The sequence below is a fragment of the Terrapene carolina genome, unplaced genomic scaffold, assembly GCF_002925995.2.
Source record: "Terrapene carolina triunguis isolate 2854851 unplaced genomic scaffold, T_m_triunguis-2.0 Scaffold194, whole genome shotgun sequence".
NCBI classification, from domain to species: Eukaryota; Metazoa; Chordata; order Testudines; family Emydidae; genus Terrapene; species Terrapene triunguis.
Window position 1 is genome coordinate 1,417,584 of NW_020664545.1, and position 23,502 is coordinate 1,441,085.

Sequence of the window (23,502 nt, forward strand, 5' to 3'; positions counted from 1 at the left end):
GGGGGCTGAGGCGAGGTGGGGGGATTTGGGGTGGTGAGGGGAGCCTGGGTGGGTCGGGGAGCCTAGGGCACAGGGGCTCTCCACTGGAGGGCAGGAGGCTGGCTGTGCAGTCCAGTCCTGCCGCTTTCTCAGCTGGGGGGTGGCCCTCACTTTTGCAGCCTGGGCTCCCTGCTCAGGGTCTTGCTGCAGATTTGGGGAACAGGGAGAATAATCTTGTGAATTACAAGTAAATTCACCCAAAGCAGCATGGGGAGCCCTGGAAAGCTGGTGGGTGTGAAGAGACGTTTACACCCGGGCATGCGATCCACTGGGGAAATGAAGCCAAAAGTGTTACCAAAATAACTGTGCCTAGGAGAGTAAAGTGGAAGCGAGGAAGCAAGCGAAGGAATGAAAGGCCCTTACTTAGCAGGCGAGAGCTTGTCAGAGTCTTTTCCTAAGTTACAAAGGGGAGGGTAGCTTGATTTGTGGGGAAGGCAGCTCTGTGACAAATGAGAACTCGATGAAACTATTCAGTGCTCCCTGTGCAGCTAAAGTTGAGATTGTTTGCCTTGGGAAGGCAGGGGAGGTGGTAAGGGGTTTTGTTGATGCACTGGAGTGATTTGAATTGGAGGCAAGTGTTTCTACAAGGTATCTTTACAGAGATCTGGGAAGGTGGCAGTTTGGCTTTGTCAACCCAGCCAGTGTATGCAGTGAAGTGTCAGCATCCACCACTCATCGATTCCTTGATCAAAGACCTAAAAAGAAAAGTTGTGTTGGTAAAGTTTCCATGTCTTGCAGCACTTTCTGCTTTGGTCCTACACATCTATGGAGTCCAGTTTTGACAGTCAGACGTTAACTTGCCTTAGACCCATGTTTACCACTGGGGTAATCTGTGTACAGCTGTCATGTTCACTTTTTAAACTCTTTTTAAAAATCTGGGAAATTATATTTCTTCCACCTCCTTCTGTTGGCGATATGTACTCCGCAGGTGTGTGTATATATACTTTTTATTTTTTAGAACTGTTTAAAGAGAGAATCCCATAAAGATCTTTGCAGCTGGTGGCAGCTGTTTTAGTGCTAATTAGCCTTGAAGGAGGCCCCTTCAGTGTGGATGTCGGAGAAGTCCTGGACATGCTCAGTTGAGTTATCTTCCATAAAGGACATAGGACAAGAGAAGGAATCCCCGTACACCTTGTATAGTGGGTCAGAAGAGCAAAAGGCCAGTGTGGCATGTGTGGGGAACAGACACAGAATCAAGAGCGTTAACCTACACTGTGAGCACCTCTAGAATTGCCACTGAGCAGGGAATTTGGTTTGTAGCTGGACTTGTTACAGAACTCAAGAAATGCAACAGTCTGGATTATGAAATGTTTCTGGTCATCTTTGGATAGTAGTTTCTTTTAGAGTGTCATTGAGTTGACTGATGAAATGATTTGTCAGCATTGTGCTGCTTTTCACTATTTGCTGGTATGCTATTGTCTGTTAATCTTTATCTTATGGAGGTTAGGCCTGCATGAATAGGACACCTTCATGTCAGTCTTGTGGAAAGCTTAACGAGAGTTTTTTTTTTTTTAAGAACTGAAATGTGAGTTTGACACTGGTTAGATTATATATGGATGTTTTTTTGTTTTTTTTTAATAGAATTTCTGTTTGAGCGCAGAGAGAGCTAATTACTAATATAGCTGTATACAATATAACCTGAAACCTATTCATAGCAAACTGAATACTATCATAATAATGACAACGTTCTTTATACCCCTATGGCATTTCCTTTAGCTGAACAAGACTTCTTGTGTGTTTTCACAAGCACTCTAGGGTCACAAATCCATTCTGAAAGTTAATTTAAACTATAGTGGTATAACTTTGCATGCAGCTGAATTGCCTAACTTTTGTGGTGGTATAAGAGTGAGGAAATGCTTGCTCAGTAAAAACTATTGTGGGTTACTAGTTAACCATAAGTTATTCATTAGAAAATTTAGACTCCATGCAAGTATTTTGTATAGAACTATCATAACCTTTGGTGCTTATTTGTGCAGGGACCACCAGCAGTATTCTGTTTAGCTTCCTGTTAAAATATAACAATAATAATGGAAATCTTAATTAAGACTTGTTTAATAGAGAGGAGATACACTTAGCAGACCTACTAATTTGCTTATATATTTGTAGAGGGCTTTGTTGTGGATCTTGACAGTTGTGGGATGGGATGATTTCAACTGGGAACGAAGAACAGAAAATTTGTAACTTTTTAGGGTGTGGTTTTTTTTATTATTTTTTTTTTTTCTCCAGACCATATCAGAAGAGGGAGGGAGTCTTTATTTGGACAACCTATTGAATCGGAATCTTCAATATTTTTGTCTATTTTTGATGTTATATTATGTAAGTCATATACTTTTGGATGGCGGAAATGATTTGAGTACTTGGATGTAAACGAGCAAGAATTTGGTATTCAAAGAAATCATTGTATTGTCTATAAGTAGTTTTCCCATGGGCACATTTAAAACAGAAAAGCGCAAATCAGTTTGCACCTCTGTGTCCAGTCAAGCCTGTGGTAATGATTTCATCACTAAATCTTTATTTCTATTTCAGGGTTTGGCCCATTTGGAGAACATGCTGTTAACGCCAGCTGGATTGCAGTTCAGGTAACAACACAAATTAAAACACACGTGGCATGTTCAAAGAAAGTGCTGTGCTGATGTGTCCCCTTTTTAAAAAAAAGTTAGAATTTGTGAATCTATTATAGAGCCTTGCAGAAATTATTCCTGAAATTTATCAGTTGAGACCCACCCACCCTGATGATCAATCAGTTTATATATTTTATTCACTCATTAAAAAATGTGTTCTGGACAAGTCAGATTTTGCAAGGCTGAGTTAATATAGTTAAGCAAAACAAAGAATTCCCAGGATAACTCTATGAACATTGTAGAAGTTTTCCTGTTATCTTCCCCCACAGAGGGGAAAGAGGTAGATTTTTTTTTTTTTTTTTTTTTTTTTTTTTTTATAATTCCTCAAAAATAACCTGAAATCTTCCTTGGTGGTTGCAGTGTGCAATGGCGTGAGCACAGGTTTTGGTTTAAGAAATGCATGAGTTCTGATCCCAGTTCTGCCATGAATAATGGCCTTGGGCAAGTCACCTAACCTCTGTGTTTCCCCATTGTGAATGAGGGTAACATGTAACATCCCTGTGGAGACAGGTACAGAACGAGAATGGTTTTTAAAGCATTGCTATTTATTGATGAGGCACAAACTGCTCTCAGATCAAGTCATTACGTAGGACACTTATGCCATTCATGGTCGGCATACTTTCATAAGCATGTGTTCTTACACTCATCTCACTGTGTACTCTTACAACACTGATATATTCACACTACATGTCAGCAAGAAATCAAACTCTCGCTAACGGTGAATTAAGGTATTCTACTTGTTTTGCAATATCCCATAACAGCGTTAATTTGTGACAGTACTACTGCATTATCCAAATTCTTTGTTATTGGAGACAGTTGACAAGTCAAGTGGAAGTTAGGGATACATTTCAGTACGTTTGCCCAAGGAATTAGACCTGTTTTTCTCACCAAGTCCCCATTCGCCTCAGTGTTCTGGGACTAATGTATTCTTCAGAATGCTTTTAAATTAAATCACAAACTAAAATCAATTATAGCCAACTAATGGAGGGCTGGCCAGATGTCTGATGCCCTGCATTGTTATAAGGAGATCAGACCTTTGGTTCCTTGAACTGTTGGGGCTGGATGTACTTCTGAGAGAGGGTTCATTCAACTTCAGGTTGTAGAAAAGATAGGCTGTGTATAGGAAAACTACAGTTACTATAATTTGATGTTAGATGGTAGGGCTGACTGGTCCTTGTCCATTTATCGTTGGCATAAAGACAGTTATCCCTAATAAAGGTAGCTTGTTATGGGGGGCAGAGGCTGAATAATGGGGATCTGGGATGAGAGAGAACAGAATTGGTGGCCACTGTTCTGTGGCTTGTAGTAAAAGTAAATACATAATCTGGGTTAAGGGAAGAGACTAGCTAACATCCCTCCACTCCCTCAGTTTAAGGCACTGGTGATTGTGATCAGTTCCATTGTTGATAGGCAGAGTAATCATGTACATTTTATTAGAGAATCTTTTTTAATGTAGATTAAATTTGTTCTGAATATTGAAAACTATCCTTTGAGTTTTACACACACATTGCTGAGTTATAGCTGTAATGTGCCAGCTGTACTGTAAGCCTGTTCTTTGACAAGAGTTTTTAATGACTTGTGGTAGATTGTGACTAAAAACCTTAAACTTAAACTTTCAACCAATGTGTAGGGGATTTGCATTTCCCAACTCTATTCCAGTCCTGAGAGGCCCAGACAAAAAAGGAACAGCATGTCTTTGAACACATGCAAGTTAGGCATTGTGCGAGTTTCAGACAGGGGACTTCATGGAGCTGAGTGGACACAAAGACATGTGTCTGAGTTTCTGAATCCCAGACAGTGTGATCTGCATTTTAATAGAAGAAAAATCAATTAAACAATCTTTGTAAATCCTCCCTAGCTTTAGGGCTAAGCTAGTTCTGGTTTATTACATCTTTTATTATCCTGCATCCTGAGGATAAAATTCTGTTTTTCTTCTTTCCAATCCTTTTTTTTTTTTTTTTTTGGTATGTTTGTGTGTTGAAGACAAATATGATGATTTTTTTTTTTCTCAGAATGCAGTGACTTTCTAATATGTTCACTTGGTCTTGAAAGCTAAATTATTGCTTACGTTTGGTAAAATATGGATATCTTGAAACTAGTCACTGCAGCATTTTAATAGTGCTAAGACTTCTAATTGTTTTGTGCTTTTGTATGCACAGGGAAAGGCTGATCCTATAAATAAGATTATAGGACAGAAATTAGACACTAGACCATATGTATATATGCCTTTTAAGAGTAGTAACTTAGGCTCTATGTATTTTTTTTCCAAAGTGCATATTTTTGTTTAATGTCTTGAGACTTCATTTAAAAACCTGCTTTCTATGAAATACAGGACTGATGTCCATGTATATAGAACACTCTGTATGTACTAAATTGTTTGAATATTTAATTTTTGGATTTTTTGTTTCTCACTTTGCGTGAGAGGTAAAAGCAAAGTTTCATTCAAGGGAGCTTTAAAAAAAAAACAACTGGTCATTGACATAATTTTCCTGTTTACTTAAACATACTGGCTTTCCCCCTGGTATAAAATAATCTGTTTTCTGTACAGAGATGTGCAGATCAGCTTAGACACAGGTGTGCCCTATGGACTGTGAAGCTAATTGGCTCCTGGATCCATCCCATTGAAGTGTTTCTGGCTGAGCTGGAGGATGAGAAGAAGGGTCAGAGTGCGTTTTGACATTACTAGGGACAATTGCTGTCAGCGTGTCTAGACAGACCTGATAAGGATATTAAAGGCTCACAAAGAGGTCCATTGTTGAGGGGTCAGGGAATGGGTCAAACATGTTTTTTTTTTTTTATATATTTGTCAGGTATACAAAGCTGTAGATAATAAGTTGTCTGGGGGCCAAAGGACATTTTTATTATTGAATAGAAGTGTGTGTGCGCGATCTGGTAAAATGTTAGTTGTGAATTTGTAAAACTACATTTAATAGAAATGTGGATAGAGAGCAGAGAAGTTGGCCTTTAAATGCTTCCAGCTGCAAGTTACTGCCTGGAGCATTCAATCTAACATGTAGGGTTGAGTGAGAGGTGCAGTATGGCACATCTCATAATTGTTGAGACTCAGCGTCTAGTATCTTTCCATACTCTTAGAGAGAATTCCTAGGTGTTAGAAGACAGACTTATTTCAGTATTACTTTAATATTATGTAGTTACTTATTTCATTGATGCACCAAGTAAAATACCTAAAATTTTGAAAGTAGATTAGTGTAAAGAAGATGTGATGAAACATTACTTAACATCCGTCTCTAGTAACGAATGTCTGCATGCTTCAGACGCTAATCAATACAACAAACCTTTAATATCAGACTTGCCCTCAAAGCTACAGCAAGTGATTTATCACTGTTCTTGCTCAGACTTTCATGGACCAGCAGGTCTGACTCTTATCTTTTCTGGGTCTGTTAGTAATCTTGTTTGGCAGCCGGGGGGAGGCGCAGTGTCAGTCTGTCCATCCATACAAGCGTAAATTTTCTCCATGTGCCTAGAACTCCAATAAAGGAAGCGACAGCATTGATAACTAGAGGGAAACTAGGGTGACGTTAAATGTTGACAGTCAGGTTACAATATAGGGGAAATACTGCTGTATTATAAAGCAGTCTCTCTATAAACTTCACAGTTAATGTTTACACTAGCTTCCTATTGCTGGCCAGATGATTCAAATGCTTCTCGACCCACGTTTTCCCAAAGAAACCAATCTACCTGAAATTTTACATGCTTCATTACGTTCCCTCGTTAGAATTTTTCTGGAATGTTTGGTAACGATCAGAAAAGGAGTTGTAAAGTTAAGGAGCTTTGAAAACTTTCCTAAGGTATTATGGCTCACATCTCTAAAATGGCTTGGCCTAAAAAGTCCAGGTAGAGTTTGGAGCTTCATAAGAGCTGTCAGAGTAGCACTTCCCTGCTGGGGGCCCTATATGCTAAGATGCTCACTCAAAAACCCTTATTAAAGAGTTTGGTTAAGACCCAAACAATATTGCTATCTTTATTTAAAAGAATCCAGACATTTTAATGTTGGGTTTTTTAAGTGTAGAAATAAACAAGGTATCCAGCCTGCTCCTTGCTGACATATAATCCTTCATTCACTTTACCTGGCCCAGTTTACACAGTTTTCTCAAGCACAGCTTTGCTCTTGAAAACTTGCAAGAAATATTCAAGGATTAAGATGATTAACCAGGCATTGTTGAAAATAGGATTTTATAATCTCAGTAATTTATCTTTAACTTTGTGTATATTTTTGCAAATTTTAGGGGCAAAGCTGTTTGAGTGGACTATGTAAATTAATGGTTTGTTTCCAGAGATATTAATGTTTGGGTTTTTTACAAAGTGTAGAACTTTTTGAAAGTAATATTGGTTTGAGTGTTAGAGACTGCATTGAAACACGCGTTTAGCCTTAATGCTTTAACTTTCTGTTTGTCTGAAAATAATTCCTTGTATACACACTATTCAGTCTGCGGATAAGGTTAATTTTTTTTTAAAGAGCAGGAAGCTAGGGGCATTCTGCAAATGGCCATGATTTTAAAAGCAATTAACAATTTTTAGCTTCCCACAAGAGGAACCATCTAAATGGGACTCATTTCAAGAATACTCTGACCACTCACCCTCTTGCCCATTTAAGGAATTTCAAGTCAGGCACACAGAATCGATATTCACTTGTGAAAGTCTGGGCTAGCAGTCTTATTCAAAGCATGTTTTAGACCTAGCCCAAAATGTGACAGCAGCGTGAGTGTGTAGAAAAACAGTTGTTTTAAAAAGTGCACACTTCATAAAATGGAAAAGTTTGCAACTATACTTGGGGAGCAAAAGAGGTGTTTTTTTTTTGTTTTTTTTTTTTAAGTACCCTACAGAATAAGGCCTGGAACCTCCACAAGGGTCTGCCCTCATTGCTCTGATTGCAGCGTCAGGAACTAAAACAGCAAAAGAGAGTAAAAGGTTTTGGAGAGTGAAACTGCTAAATATGTTCTTGTATAGTTATCCTTAAATGTGTAACCCGTCTGTTTGAGAGCAGGTTGGTGGTGTAAGAACAACAGCGTGGACTCCTGAAAACAATTAAAATAATAGCTCTTGGACTGTGAGTGAGTTGAAAGTTATTTTCTTGACATGTAACTCCTACTCTGACACTAATTGGAGTTAGCAGTATAAGATCTTGGCAAGAGTAGAATTGCACTCTTTAATTGATGCCCATCTGCAGAAAAGGACAGGAATAGATGTTTTTAACTGTGTATCAACTTTTGAAAATCTAAGGACCTAAAAAGTCAGTAATCTTTCCATGCAAAATACAGGATCAGCGATTAAAAACAGATGTGGTACAAAGTATCTCACTACTTGTAATTGTGTTCCAAAAGAAATACACTGGTCACCTCATTCTTGGGCTGGTGGAGGAGGAAGAAGGACCTAAGCCTAAAGTTCTGGGATGCTGATGACTTGTCTGTGTGTCCTTTTGTTATTTAAGAGCAATGGGTAACATTATCAAAAGTGCCTAAACCTTTGTCATTAGGGGAAAGATGTGTATTCTTAACTCTAGCTAACGAGATAAAGTCCCAGTACTGACAAGGCAGCTTGTAGACAGGTTTCAGAGTGGTAGCCGTGTTAGTCTGTATCAGCAAAAACGAGGAGTCCTTGTGGCACTTTAAGCTTATGCCCAAATCAATTTGTTAGTCTCTAAAGTGCCACAAGGACTCCTCATTGTTAAGGCAGCTTGTAGTTACCCTTCAACTCACGTGGGAACTCATGCAAACTACAAACTATCTTGTCTGCACTAGTTTTGTTCCTCGAGGTAGCTAACTTGAGTTACGAGCACTGACTTTTTCCAAATGAAGATGCCGCCTAAGTCCTACTGAAAGTCAGTTGGATTCTGAAGACCCTTAGCAGCTTCTGAAAATGCTCCCCAGTGTAATCTGTGGTAAGGCTCCTAAACCCAACGTACAGTATAGGTTTGGAGCTCGGCTTTTGAGCTTGCTTACGTAAATCTCTTCCTTTTTTCAGAGGCTTCAAATCTTGTGTGTGTTTCCCTCCCTACAGTTCTCAGGATGTTTGGGGTTTGAGGGCTCTGGAATTGATGGTTTCACTTCTGATGAGCCAGTCCCATTCTGGGCTAAACTGTTGAAGTCCGACGTACCATATGAGCAAGCACCTGACTGAAATCTTGCTGGTAAGACTGGAATGCATCAAAACAGAGGTGACAGCAGAAGAGCAAGAGAGAAAAGAGGCCAAACTAGTGTGTTTGGCAATTGACCATAGAGTAAACTAGATGAATGGAGATACTGCGTTATGAACAATTTCCACTAAAAAGGAGCTGGAAAACAGGCAAGACCTTATGCTGGGTTTGGAGAGAATTTTCAGTACAAGCTGTATTGAAACAATACTATTCTCTATTCTTTCTTCTTTCATTGAAGCATTCATCCTCCCTCTTCCCTAATTAACCTCAAAGAAGCCTCTGGCCAGGGGTCCAACTGGCAGTTGCAGCGTTTCCCCCAAAGGTTTAAAAGAAACTAGCCCGAGCACACTTTTATTTTCTATCCTTATGAATCCCCTTGGAAAACATCTCCTAACTTCAACTTGATAGTGTCTTAAACTACAAGAATGTAGGCTGAACATTATGCTACCAAATAAATGCGACTTCTGGGGTGCATGGTGATACCTTGCACTACCTGCATACTCCACCCTTTACTAAAATATTGGGTGAACTGGAAACCATACAGATTTCAGATGTGAGGATTCCTTCCAAACCCCCTCATCTCTTTTTGATTCACATAATGAATAGTGCAAGTGTTAATGCTCAATGCCCACTCCTCATGGCACCAAACTCAGGAAAGCGCCTCTGCTAGGGCATAATCAGTGACTACACAGGAACTGCTGGAATTGACACAGATAGAACAGCTTCAGAATAATGTACTGAATCCATGCTGGTGCTGCGACTTCTGCCTTCCTGGCCCTTGCTTTGGATGCCACTGAACACTCTGGAAATGGGCCGAGCTTCCAAAGGAATTTCACAGCTGCCTAGATCAAGAGAACACGACTCATTGATCTGCTTTAATAAAACCAAACACCACTCCAATGGAAAAGTTTACTAAACACCTGCTCTTTGAGGGAACACTCCCTCGAAGAGACAGGTTCAGTATCCCATGCTCCATTGAGGTACTGGAGAAAAGACACTAAGGCAAACTGGGACCCCTTTACCCGCACTGGCCACATATACGTTGGAAAGAAGAAACAAGTGGAGAGATGACCTACTGGCCTAGTGTCGAAGAAAAACCCATTTGTCCCTCCTAAACCGGAGAAGCTGCTCAAGGCATCTTTAGCCAGGTAATACTAAGACCCTGTAATGCTGTTGGGGTCAGCAAGGCCAGCAGTGACCCGCAGAGTAAGTGCAAATCACAAGGTAAAGAGAAGCTTGGGGGCAACTTGAACTTGCACACTCAGCTTCTCCAAGGTTTTCAACTAAGGATTAGAAAAAAGTAACTTGCTAGCTGGGGCTCGTTGCCTTCTCCTAGATGTGCACAATCATCTCTTGTGTACCTGACAAGCCTACTCTGAGGAACACTAAATTATCCATTTCCATCCCTGCCCCAGATTTCTAATGTCCTGGACGTTTTGCATAGAGCCACTTCTGTGTATCACTTTGGAAATAACTAAGACCAGACTAGAGCCCCGATTCTCTGCTGATTGTATTGAGACGATTTTAGTATCGACAGAGTTCCCAATGTATGTCTTCAGTCAGCACGGATCTCTCACTTAACCAATTGTATACACAGGAAGAAGCAAGCAATGACCTGCAAGAGGTGCAATAGATCCCTACAGCCCTTTGGAGTATTGGTTGGCACGAAGCCAGTGATCTTCAACTCTGTGAATGTCTATATGTGATAAAACTGTATTCTTTATTTGTATTACCATAGCACCTTGGAGCCCTAGTCATGGACCAGGATCCTGTGGTGCTAGGCGCTGTACACACACAGGACCCACAGGAGTTTACAATCCAACTCTAAGACAAGAGACGACAGATGGATACAGACACGCTGGGAGTACAAATAAAGAATGAGTGTGAGTGTTGCTTATGAGCAGTTGTTGCACTTCACCCTGTAGCTGTCCTGGCTATCTGGGTTTCCAACTTTCATAATACCCCGAGGTAAATGATCAAGGCTGTATTTCTAAGCCTTAATATTTAAAATCACCACAGTCAGTCCCTTTCTTCCTTTAGTAGTTCACTAAGCATGTGGAGGATGCAGTTACCCTGTGCACTTGCATACAAGTTTTAATACTGATATCTTAATACATGAATAAAGAATTCAATGAAGTGGTGCAACTTTGAAGAATCAGTTATTACTAGGATGTTGCAAAAAGTAGCCATAAATTATAGTGCAGTATTACTCTCTCCCAAACTATTAAAGCCCTCCATGTACTAAGCTGCTCTTGGGGGGCCTCATTGAGTTGCTCCCACAGGTTTAGTGTCTTTGTGCTTCAAACCAAGTAGTGTGGTACTCAAAAAAAATTCTCCCTGCCTCTGGGCATTTGGGAAGGTTAGTGTGTCTCTGGTGTCTGAATTTAGTTAGTCTGCTGTCTGGCTTCTGTTTGTCTGATTCAGATTGTCAAAGGACAGAAAGTTTTGACTACAGCAGAAAGTCTAGTCCTGCATTTGAATAAATAGATTAAATTCAACTGAATTTAATGTTTTATTTTAGAATATTTATTTCACCTTGCAGATGAGTAAGGGTCTCAAATATTAAATAAAAAAAAAAAAAAAAGCAAGCAGTCACTTTATTTTGCTGCACAGAGGGTATAAATCAGGGGTTCTCAAACTGGGGGTCAGGACCCCTCAGAGAGTTGCGAGGTTATTACATGAAGGGTCGTGAGCTGTCAGCCTCCACCCCAAACCCCACTTTGCCTCCAGCATTTATAATGGTGTTACACATTAAAAACACTTTTGTATCTATTTAAGGGGGGTTGCACTCAGAGGCTTTCTGTGTGAAAGGGGTCACCAGTACAAAAGTCTGAGAACCCCTGGTATAAATTCTGTAAAATTTTATGACTGCATACATGTTTGTATTCTGGGCCATTAATCTTGGCTAAAATTATAATCCAATTACTCTAAATTCAGAAGATGGGACTCTAGCCAGCTGTCCAGTTCAGCAACAATGCTGATTCTATGTGGGTTTGTGGAAATATAATTTCATTGATTTGCAGTAAACCTACAAATCCTACGGAAGTATGGAAAACACCCTTCTGCGCGCTCCTAAAACTAATTCCATAGCCAGCAGATGGAACTCCTTTTTTTTAAAAACGCATTTCAGTGCGTTGTCTTCTTTTTTGAATAGCACACTTTGTATGTGGAAAAACCAATTCATTTTTGTAGTGCCCAGATAAGCACAAAGCAACCACTTTTATTTGCTGAACTCCAATACTCCTCTCCCACACAACCCAAAATGCACAACTTTGATATGGTGAGAAGTGAACACCACAATGGTAGTCAGTGAAGTCACATTCTACCTTTGCATTTCAAAAACAGTTAAATAACCACCATGGTTAGAATGCTTTTGAACATGTTAATTTATGAGTAAAGGGATATTCACTGTAGCTTCTGGGGAACTCCAACTCTACCAGCCGCTCAGATTCCTGTTTAAAATATGTATACGTCCCACAACACAAACAACACTGTGTAGTTGTCTTAAGCAAACCTGTATAAAATTCAGTGCAACGAGCCAAAAGCTGTGCAAATAGTGATGTTTATGCTTTTTATAAACATGTCAAAAGGGATACATTTACAATGCACTAAATGATAAAATAAATGGACTTAATACTCACTTATCCTAATATTTTATTTAATCTATCAAACCAAAATATATTGAAACAGCAGGGCCCTCTGAAACAATACCTTTTAAAGCAAAAGGGTTATTAAAGTGTTAGTGCAATCAGGATATTGGTTTTTATGGGTTCTCTATTGTCCCAAACAATGTTGGGACAAACATGACAACATCCCTTCAGGCTACTCGGTATCCAGATGATGATCAGAGGAGGAGGATGGCTTTGTGTTTAAAACTCTGCTAGGTGTCCAGTGAATTGGATTCTACTTAGCATGCTAAGTGAATTGCTCAAGGTTGCGTATCACTGCATGAGTTTCCCAGTCTGTAAAATGGGGACCTTACTTCCCTTCCACGTGTCACAGGTGGGTTTGTGAGACTGAATTAACAGTTGGTAAAGCGCTGGGACCCTTGAGTGAAAGATGCTGTAGAAGTACAAGCAAAACATTACTTAAAGTGGTCCCATGGCCCAGGTCTGGATACATATAGAGGAGTCATATACCAAGAGGTTGGGCATACACCTTGTCTGTTTGCCTTGGAGTAACACAAATTGTTGTCATACCCACTGATTGAATGGGGGGGACTGTATGTAGCCCTTCATGCTTGTGGGAGGGGGACGGTGGAAATTTAATGCACACTAACACTTGTTGTATGTATATTGATTGGTTAGGCGCCTGTGGGATCCGTGTTTTACAGCTCTCGCTTAGTGGACTGGGGGAAAGATACATACCTGCAATCCTAAAGTAAATGACAATTGTTTCCTTCAAGTGTTGAATGTCAGTGTGTGGCTCAAGCATTTCCATGTGTCTTATGCGCCACGATTTTATTTTTAAATGCTCCTAAAGGGTATATTATCTGTTGTGCCGTCTAATCCTACTGCACAAAGTGACCAGTTTCCCACTTGTATTATTTAATTTAATCATCTGGGAAACTAGTTCCTGTCGCATTTAGCCACAATGCTCTTAAGTTTTCTGTTTGTCTTGCTCTGATGGCTCGGGACACTGCTTCCCAGTGCAGCAGGGTATATTTCCTAGCTAGCTATCTTCTGTCTCTTTAACTGAACATTCTCTACTTTAACACAGCATCATTTGAGCTAGTGATAAGCCTGCCACAGAACTGCCACTTTCACTTTTGATTAGGAAAAAATTCGATGCTGGATGTTTTTCCAGCTGAAATTCAGTTAGTGTCCAAATATTTAAAATAGTCAGAGGGGACTCTTTTAGCCAATATTTTTAAAAGAGGACGTGACTTATTGCAGTATTTGAATCAGAAATTAAAAGTTGCTGTTGCAAAATTAAGTACAAATATGCTGGATAGTACAGTATAGGTAAAGCCATCAAACGAAACTCCTTTTCCATTTTAGAGTTTAAGGCTGTATTTTTGATCCTGCCAAAGTGAAAGTAAAACCCACAAATATATTGAGTAATCTGTGCTGATGCTGCTTCAGTTTTCCATATGAGGAGTTTTGTAATTCCCTATAAAGATTAACAAAAAGGCAATCTGCCTGCTGCTACTTTTAGCTAGAGATGAGAGTTGCTGACCTTTTTACGTGCAGGCAAGCATGAAAACTTGCATATTCTTTCTTCCTATATAGGATGACCAGAAAGACTTAGACTTCTTCTGTGAATAGAATTATCTGTGGTGCTTTCCATGTATAACACAAACCACTTGAAAGAAGCAAGATGTCATTACATATTCTTTAAAATAATATAGCTAAGAAAAATGGCACAGACATGACGTTTATTTTTTGATGTGAGGCACCGTCTGCAACCTTTCCAGGTTTAACTAAGGAATTTAACTTTCTGTATGAGGAAAGGTCCCATCCGTGGATTTTTAATATTGTTTATGGAAAGATAATCTTTTCTCACGGTCCCTTGAGCCCAGTTATGATTGCTTTCCCCCTGCCCAGCTCACTGCTGTGGAGAGAGCCTCTCCCCAGGGCAGGTGCAAGGCTTGCTCGGGAATGCTGTGTCACTTCTAAAAACGGCCAGCAGAGGAGGACTAGAAATGTCCTTTCTTTTGTCTCACTTTAACTTGGGAGGAGAACCACCCTGAGGTTTCCAGTCCCCATCTGTCCAGAGGCAAGGAAGCCAGTCTGAGCTCTCTCCTGCAGGATAGCATAAAGCACACTTGAAGGCTGTGCCCAGCAATAGACTTTCCAGCATAAATGTCTGATATCTTGATCTTTACTTTTTTTCCTGTTCTTAGGAGCTGGAGAAGCTGGGCTTGGGAGATGGTGTGGATCTGTATGTATATGAAATCCCAGTTGAATACCAAACAGTACAAAGACTAATTCCCGCATTGTGGAAAAAACACAGTCCGCAAGTGAGTAAAATGCAAAGCAAGATGGAACAGATGATAGTAAACTGATGGATCCTTACGACCATGGGCTGATGTTCCTAATGCAAAGTCAGACTTCTGATGTATGATTAAAATGTTGATGATTTGACAGATCTTTCCTTTTGACAGAAACTTGTGAATTTGGACAATTATACAGCTTAAAATAACTAGAGCCCTGGTTAGTAGTGTCAGTTCCCGAATCCCTGCACCATTGAGGTCTACATGGCCTCCTCGAGGGTGGCCCGCTTTGGTCGCAAGCCGTCACTGTTCTCAGGGCGGAATCCTGCAATCTGCTCCTGGGCTGCAGATCCTTGCAATTCATTAATCACCTCCACAGATCTGACTTCAGCTCGTCACTTGCAGTTCCAGTCTCCAGGGCAATGACAAAGCTATCCAGTGATTAGCCAGCTTTCATAAAGCCAAGTACTGTTTGTTCAGAACGAAATCATTTTGGAGAAAACACATCTGAAAAACAAACCAGTCATATGCATGCCTGCCCTACCAGGTGATCACCCATCTTTCACATGGAAGGCCTAGTATCAGAGGGGTAGCCGTGTTAGTCTGGATCTGTAAAAAGCAACAGAGTCCTGTGGCACATTTAAGACTAACAGATGTATTGGAGCATAAGCTTTCGTGGGTGAATGCCCACTTCGTCGGATGCATGTAATGGAAATTTCCAGGGGCAGGTATAAATATGCTGGCAAGAATCAGTCTGGAGATAACAAGGTTAGTTCAATCAGGGAGGGTGAGGTCCTCTGCTAGCAGCTGAAGTGTGAACACCAAGGGAGGAGAAACTGCGTCTGTAGTTGGATAGCCATTCACAGTCTTTGTTTAATCCTGATCTGATGGTGTCAAATTTGCAAATGAACTGAAGCTCAGCAGTTTCTCTTTGGAGTGTGGTCCTGAAGTTTTTTTTGCTGTAAGATGGCTACCTTTACATCTGCTATTGTGTGGCCAGGGAGGTTGAAGTGTTCTCCTACAGGTTTTTGTATATTGCCATTCCTGATATCTGACTTGTGTCCATTTATCCTTTTACGTAGTGACTGTCCAGTTTGGCCAATGTACATAGCAGAGGGGCATTGCTTGCACATGATGGTATATATAACATTGGTGGACGTGCAGGTGAATGAACCGGTGATGATGTAGCTGATCTGGTTAGGTCCTGTGATGGTGGTGTTGCTGTAGATAACACCATCACAGGACCCTAACCAGATCAGCTACAACATCAGATCAGGATTAAACAAAGACTGTGAATGGCTAGCCAACTAGCCACAGGACTCTGTTGCTTTTTATGGAAGGCCTAGTAGATTCTAAAATACTGCAGGTCCTCCCGCAGGACCTGATTCTGTTGGACATACCTTCATGCCCGTCAGTTCACAAGTAGTGTCTGTGGCCCTCTGCCCAGGCCATAGCTGACATCCTGCACAGCTCCAAATCCTTTCTATGTTAGGCCCTTGAACCAACTCAAAGCAGTCGGAGTGCTATTTCTCAGGGGATGAAATGCCACAAGTGTTGCCACCTGCTCTGTTTCAGCATTGGGGAATTTTTATTAATTACACCCCAGTACTTTGGTTGCTTTAGGAAACCTCCTACGGTATATCTTACCCGTTTAGCCAGGAATGCCATCACTAGGCAGCCCGTAAAGATACATAGAACATTTATAAAGTCAATAAAGAGGCCTTTGGATAGTCCATGGTTTCCAAAGCATTGCTTTTGTTTGAAGAATTCTACACCTCAAAATAGAGAGCCCCGTCCATCAGATGTGCTTGCTGGGCAGGCATTGAAAAGGGCTGGCTAGGGCTAGGCACCTCAGGACTAATCTGTGCCATCTTGGCTCTTCCAGTAGCAAGCTTCTCCTGAGCAGATTCTGCCATTCATGCCAACCTTCCTTTTGCCTGGTGTGAAATAAAACTTTCACTAGGAGCTGGACAGACACAAGTGGAATCGTTTCACATTGGATCCAAGACTTCATTGGCTTATGACCTACGGTAGAATCTCAGAGTTACAAACACCTCGTGAACGGAGGTTGTCATAACTCCGAACACGACATTATGGTTCTTTCAAAAGTTGACATCTGAACATTGACTTAATCCCACTTTTTCTTCTGCACAGTAAAGTTTCAAATGCTGCTTTTAACCATTTTAATTTAAATGAAGCAAGCACAGAAACAGTTTCCTTTCTTTGTCAATTTTTTTTTTAATTTTTGTAAGTAGTAGTTTACAGTTAGCACAATACAATATTTGGTGGGGGTTTTAGGGCGGGGGGGGGGGGGTGTCTGCTGCTGCCTGATTACGTACTTCCGGTTTTAAACGAAGTGTGTGGTTGACTGGTCAGTTCGCAACTCTGGTATTTGCAACTCTGAGGTTCTACTGGAACTCTCTAGTTTTTTAATGTGGCCCCATCAGCATAGCATTAGAATGCCCCCAGGGTTACTGTCTTCCCTCCCACCACCCTAATTTTAGCTAGCTCTAATTTATTTTGTTTTTTTCTTTGCAGTTGGTGGTTCATGTGGGTGTATCAGGTATGGCTACAACCGTAACATTGGAAAAATGTGGGCATAACGTAGGATACAAAGGCTTAGACAACTGCCGTTTCTGTCCAGGCTCTCAGTGTTGTGTAGAAGGTGGCCCAGAATGCATCGATTCGATTATTGACATGGATGCAGTTTGCAGGAGAGTCTCAACGCTGGGACTTGATGTCACGGTTACTATATCCAAGGATGCTGGCAGGTATGGGATCATAGTGATCAGTGGTGTATGTTCCGTTTGTGCTAAACTAATGGGGATGACAGAGTTCCTGGGCCTCTCACTTCTGATGGGGTCAGCATTTCCATCCCTTCACACAGGGAGTGGGGGCAGGGAAAGAACTCCTAATTTGTCTTTTTAAAATGAATTTAATTTCATCTGGGTCCATAAAGAGAAAATGTCATACTCCTAGGCCTGTGGTTATTGCATGGTGTCACTAGAAGATAGAGGTAAGATTGTTCAGATGCCCTAACTGTATTTCCATTTCTGCATTTTAAGTTTTAACCTTAACTGTGAATTTCCTAGGTGTATAATTGGAACATCACTGTAATGTAATTTGGGGTAAAATACTGGTATGTGCTCTCAACCGTAACTCCATTTTAACAGTTTTTGTCTGAAGCATCGGAACTGGACTCGTTTTCTATTGTCGCGTTAATGAAAAAGAAACTAACAAGAATGTTTATCTGGAAGTCTTGCAACAGTTGTTGCTGTCACTAGGTTTATGCCAGAAAATTATCCACCATTCACAAACCACACACAGCCCCTGGGCTGGAACTGAGACGCATTAAAATGTTGTAGTAGCCAGATATGTTGCATGCAACCAAAGGCTCTTATCACCACTGTTTTTTTTGTGTCTGTGGGATGTGTTGGGGCACTTACCTTGTGTTTCCTGGAAGTCCACTTAGATAATTATCACAATGTTCTTATTGTGGGAGTAGAGTTTCTGAAACTGGGTTAAACCAAAAAATGCAATCTGGCTGCAGCAGCAACAGCTATCATGTGGTTTTGCTTTACTGTTAAACGTTGTCATGACTTTTTCCCAGAATAGCAAAAATAACTCCTTCATTTTAACAAAATATATTCAGAGAACTTCTGAAATACTTGTTTGAAGTGACTTTTGAAATATCTGCAGCTGTATCTTTATCTGCATTTTGATATTCTCCACTTCAGCTTTCCTTACAGAAGGCAAAGCTATAAACTCTTCAATGTTTGCATGCTTCCTCTCCCCTCCCCCCCCCCCAAACCCCCCGTTTAAGTGTTCCAAAGGTAGGGATGGTCTGGAGTGTAGGGCCCTAGCCTGGAATTTGTGGGATCTGAGTTCAGTACCCTCTTCTGCCACAGGCTTCCCATGTGACCTTAGGCAAGTCCCTTAGTCTGTCTGTACCACGGTTCCCCATCTGAACGATGGGGATAATAGCCCTGCCGCCCAGGGGTGTCGACAAGATAAATACACTAGACTAAAGCGCTTGTGGGCACTTTTTGTCTTCCTTAATTAGAAACATGCTAATTTTTCTCATGTCTGTCAGCTATCTAAAATAGAACTCTGAGACCACAGAAATGCTTAGGAACAGATTGTCTGCAGAGCAGAGGAATGCTTTAACCCTTTCTATGAAATTATTACTTAGATCTAAAGTGTTACACTGAAGGTTAGCAATCAACTATGCCTCTGGGGCCTCCCTTATTTCCATGTGTGTGTCTTTCTCAGTTGGTACCATTCTAACCCACTCTGCAGAGCTGTAAGTAACTACACATGGTGTAGGACAGCGGAGAATTGGGTCTTTTGTATTTGTGACATCCTGCTATCCTAATAAAGGCCATCTCCTTAATATTCTTTAGGTAAAGCAGCTACCAAAGTGATGTTTTTGCTGTCTGGGGAGAAGTTGTTTGGTGCTTTAGAACAGCTGGCATGGGAATGATATGAGAGGCTCTGAAACCTGTTTCTCTGCTGCAGAGACAATAACTGAAGCCAATACAGGATTAATTTAACCATTCTTTTCTGTAACAGTTTTCCAATTCTAATTGGCAGAAGCCATTGGTGCTGGGCTTCCCACGCTCAATTTTATTCATATCAGTTTGCTCACAGTACTTGTTGCGTATCACTAAATAAACTTTTTTTAATTACAGATATCTCTGTGATTTCACTTACTATACTTCCTTATACCAGAGCCATGGCAGGTCTGCATTTGTTCATGTGCCTCCACTGGGAAAACCATATACTGCAGAACAGCTGGGCCGGGCACTACAGGCTATCATAGAAGAAATGCTTGATGTTTTGAAGCATTCTGAAGGCAAAATCAATTGTCGCCATGAACACTGAAGCTGGGCAAAACTCCTACCACTATTGCACTTCCAAAATATTCCCCACTACTAAGTACTGGGGAAGCAGCCTGTCTGAAATGTACAGAAAAAGAATCAGAGACTTCAGAATGAAAGTTAATTCCACTTCCAGCAATTCTGTGACATTCTTTTCTTCCTGTGTGAATTTCATCTTAAACAAGAAAGGATTTCAAGTCTGTCTTTTAAACCACCTGCAACTACTTATTTCCTGAAGTGGCTGAAAAATGTGTGCTGTGTTTCCTACAGAGGATATCTGTAAATCAAGTGACAGCTATTGAGCAGTCTAATACAGTGCAGATGGAAAGGTTTACACCTGGAATCAGAGTTCGTGTGCAGGGAATTGATAATACCATCTTCTGATTAAAGTCCTTAGTTTAAAAGATTTGCTGATTTTAAAAAAAATTAATAGGTTTTAATGTAAAATTATAGCTATAAGCAGTTGGCATAGAAGACTGTGGGCTTATTTGGGTTTTAAACAGTTCTTGTTTGGGATGGGGAGTCATTTATAATTGTTTTAGAGGGGCACTGAATCTTTTTTGCCAGTCCTAAAATACCCGTGCATTAGTGTGGACTCCTGTTAAGACTTTAATAGTGCTGCAAACAGAAGGGGTACATGGTTTTGATTTCTCATGTTGGGGAGTACTTGAGACACCCAACCTGCACCAAATATTTCTGAAAAATGATTTTTATTGTGCTCTTAATACCACCTTCCTTGCTCAGATTAACCATATACCTCCTTTACGAAACACATTGTTTCATATGTGTATAAAATAAAACTTATAGCGGTTGGAAAAGCTTTGCTAGTGACCACTGTTTCCACAGGGGTCTCTTTTCCCAGAACCTCAATGCTAGAGCTTACCCTGCCCCTGTACCATAAAAACAACTTGGTACTCTCCTCCTTCTCCTTCTCCTACTACTAAATGTTTGTTCTGTTTCGGGATTGGAGGAAGAATAACATCTAGGGACTTGTCCGCACAGTGCGGCAAAGCGCTCTAGCGGCTTGTGCTCCAGCTGTCCCTTGAAGACCCTGCTGGTACGCTCTAACAGGTTCCTAGTGCGCGTTGACAGAATCCTGCTTCAACACTGAATTCATACGCAACACGTTAAAGTGCTTTACAAATCACACCCCTCTAGAGTGCGTTAGCGTGGCATGTAGACAAGCCCTGAATTAAATATTAAGTTACAGAGTCTTGGCTTATTATAGACATAAATACGCCAAAATGTGAGTGAAAGGCAACCCCGCCCCACAGCTAGCAGGCATTCAGCCTCACCCAGTGCCACCCCTGCTGCAGACCCAGAGTTGCAATGATCTTGTTCACTCTGTGCTGAGCTCTGTGTTGGTGCTTCTCTTGGGGCACCGGGAAGGAATGACCAGAAGGTACCACGGCTTCCATTATTATCTGTATTGTCTCCGAGGCCCCCGTGTGGCTCCACTGGGCTAGGTGCTGTACACATCCACACACTGGTTCCTGCTGCAAAGAGAGTCCTGCAGCTCTGATTTCCAGTCCCGTGCCTCCGTTCCCAGCGAAAGTAACAGAGCTCCTCTAGTGGCCTACAGCCAGGAGAAAAGCAGTCTGATTCTCCACTGCCTTGCCTTTCTGGCCATTATCGACACCAGTGCAAACCAATTCTGATCCATCTACACTAGGAAAATCAGGACCCAGGGTTCTCTGCTGGGGTCACTCACCCCAGTGGTAGCAAACATGCACTTTTCTGACTGGTCTGTTCTAGTCTCAAAACCAATTGTAGGGGGCATGAGGCATCAGGGGCAAGTACATGCCCCCATTCTAGCTGCAGCCTCTTGGGCAGCAAAACTTTCCGCAGGAGCGTTGTTGTGGGCCTGGTCCCATTCTATAAGTTTTTAAGAAATACATGATGAGAAGGGCTAAACTGAGACTTGTATTTTAAAACTTCACTCAAAAGGGGCATTACTGGGTGGCCTCCACGTGCCCTCTGTTTGGTGAGATGATCTCATTCGTAACATTGAGGCTAGGTCTGAAGTGCTGCTGGCTCTGCAGACTTTCCAAATGCAGCCCTTGGAAAGATGGGTCTAGTGTTCTAGCCAAGATTCAAAAAGGTCTTTGAACTAGTAGTATGTGACCTTGACTCTAAATTGTGATGTAAGTGAAAGGTGCATAATGCCACAACAAAAGTAACGCTTAAATTGGTACTAGCTAGCATGTCTTTTTAGGGAGCCATTTAAATAAGAACTTGTGACTAGTTCTAATACTTTTACTAAAATAGATATTAAACTACGTTTTGAAACCTGTTAGAAATATCTTTAACTGTTTTAAGTTCTCTAATTATGAATGATTCTACTATAGTATCTCTCAATGAGAGCTGCCACTTTACTACTACTTCCCACCAGGAAGTCTAGTGACAAAGAAAATACATTTGAATGCATGAGAGAGGTTGGAGACTTCTGCAGTTTTGTTAAGGCAACTCTTTTGCTTGGGAAGCTAGTGCATGGAGATGTTCAGGTATACTTTTGGGTTACTTAAGATTGATTTTCTGTGGAAATATCTCCGTTTTCTTCACAGCTTTTCTGATTGATAGAACTTGCTTTAAAAGTCAATGTACGGTCTCTCCTGTGCATTAAATGCAGAGTAGCACTTCTTTGTCAGGCTTTCAGCAGGCAGGTCAGATCACAATTTCCTGTTTAGTAATTTATTATATTTAATATTTTGTTTAAATATTGGTGATTTTACTCATTTTTGCGAATAGCGGAGGTAATGATCTTGTAGCTTTCCCTTTCATTGGTAAGCAGTTCTGATCATCAAAATGCATCTTAACTGCTGAACCTCTTCAAAAGAGAGAATTATATATATAGATATATTCCATTAAATATAGCAGCTGACTTTTACATAATTTCTGAAACCATTTAATTTCCACTTTAAAAAGATTCCTGGCTATGAACAAAATGGAAGCAGAGCTCCACGGCTGAGTGAGATAGAATGACCATAGAGTTGAAATTCCATGGGATGGTCTCATAAAGGGCTGCAGATACACTACAAGGAACATATGGTTGTTGATGGCCCCAGAAAGTCACAGGTGAGGCTGCCCCTAAACAGAGAAGCTAAAGCTCAGCTTGTCTGCAGAACTTTTATTGGTTCATCTTGGCAGGTATCTGCTTGTGTGGGCCACCTGTCTGCTGAACATTCCTCCTAATTCAGTAAGGGAAGACTAGCAGCTCTGATCCTCTGGATCGTTGGCCAGTTTTACATCTCATTTTGGTCAACGTTTCCAGTTCTAAATTGGACACTCTGTCAACATCTTCCTGTTGAATGTTCAGTTGTAACTTTGAGTGCAGATAGTCCTTAAGGAGTTTGCAGATGGTCAGCCTCAGAGCCCCCTACTAGTGTTGATGCTGCACCATGCTCAGTGGAATCCACTCGAGCTTAGGAATGGATTATACTGTATAGAACTGTAGAAGGAGGAGCGTACAGTTCTGTGAACGGAGAAAGTAGGAGGGAAGTGTCGTCTTCATTCAGGATTCGTCTGCTCAGTCAGGAGTCTCCCCAGCCAGGCACCCTTTCAGAAGTGCATTTTGGGTCCCTTCCCACAATCCTCCTTTGAGGGAAAAACTTCACTGATTTCTGAGAGTGGGAGCGTGGGATGCGAGCTCTGAATGCCAGTGTCAAAGTTCTTATTTCTACTAATATGCTTCACTTTGTTGTGAGCAGTGTTTTTAATTGTTTGCATTTCCTCAGTCTGCTTTTGTAAAGCTTCATGAGATCGGTTTTATTTGCTAGAAAATATAATTTATTTTATCATCTTTTGTTTTGAGAAGAAGTAGTTGGAGATCGCCTCTTTAAAGAGCTGGTGTCTCGTTTTATTAGTGAACTTTTG

General features: G+C 40.9%; 1 protein-coding gene across 3 annotated transcripts; it reads left to right on the forward strand.

Moving 5' to 3' along the window:
- The first annotated feature begins 10,165 nt into the window (after positions 1-10,165).
- On the forward strand, positions 10,166-23,001 carry PGPEP1 (pyroglutamyl-peptidase I). 3 transcript variants are annotated; one of them, XM_024194220.3, is made up of 5 exons: positions 10,166-10,697; positions 14,660-14,776; positions 17,288-17,312; positions 17,394-17,520; positions 19,441-23,001. In XM_024194220.3, exons 1-5 carry the CDS (start codon positions 10,692-10,694, stop codon positions 19,631-19,633), a joined length of 468 nt encoding a protein of 155 aa, XP_024049988.1. In that variant the 5' UTR covers positions 10,166-10,691; the 3' UTR covers positions 19,634-23,001. The 3 variants fall into 3 exon arrangements, with proteins under 3 accessions (XP_024049988.1, XP_024049987.1, XP_024049989.1); XM_024194219.3 differs by having other exon boundaries at positions 17,288-17,520; XM_024194221.3 differs by lacking the exon at positions 19,441-23,001 and adding an exon at positions 19,153-19,422 and having other exon boundaries at positions 17,288-17,520.
- Positions 23,002-23,502: the final 501 nt, after the last annotated feature.

Coding starts and splice junctions, on each gene's coding strand:
- PGPEP1 (XM_024194219.3), top strand. Junction 14,777..17,287: donor GGAAAAAACACAGTCCGCAA/GTGAGTAAAATG, acceptor TTTTCTTTGCAG/TTGGTGGTTCATGTGGGTGT. Junction 17,521..19,440: donor ATATCCAAGGATGCTGGCAG/GTATGGGATCAT, acceptor TTTTAATTACAG/ATATCTCTGTGATTTCACTT.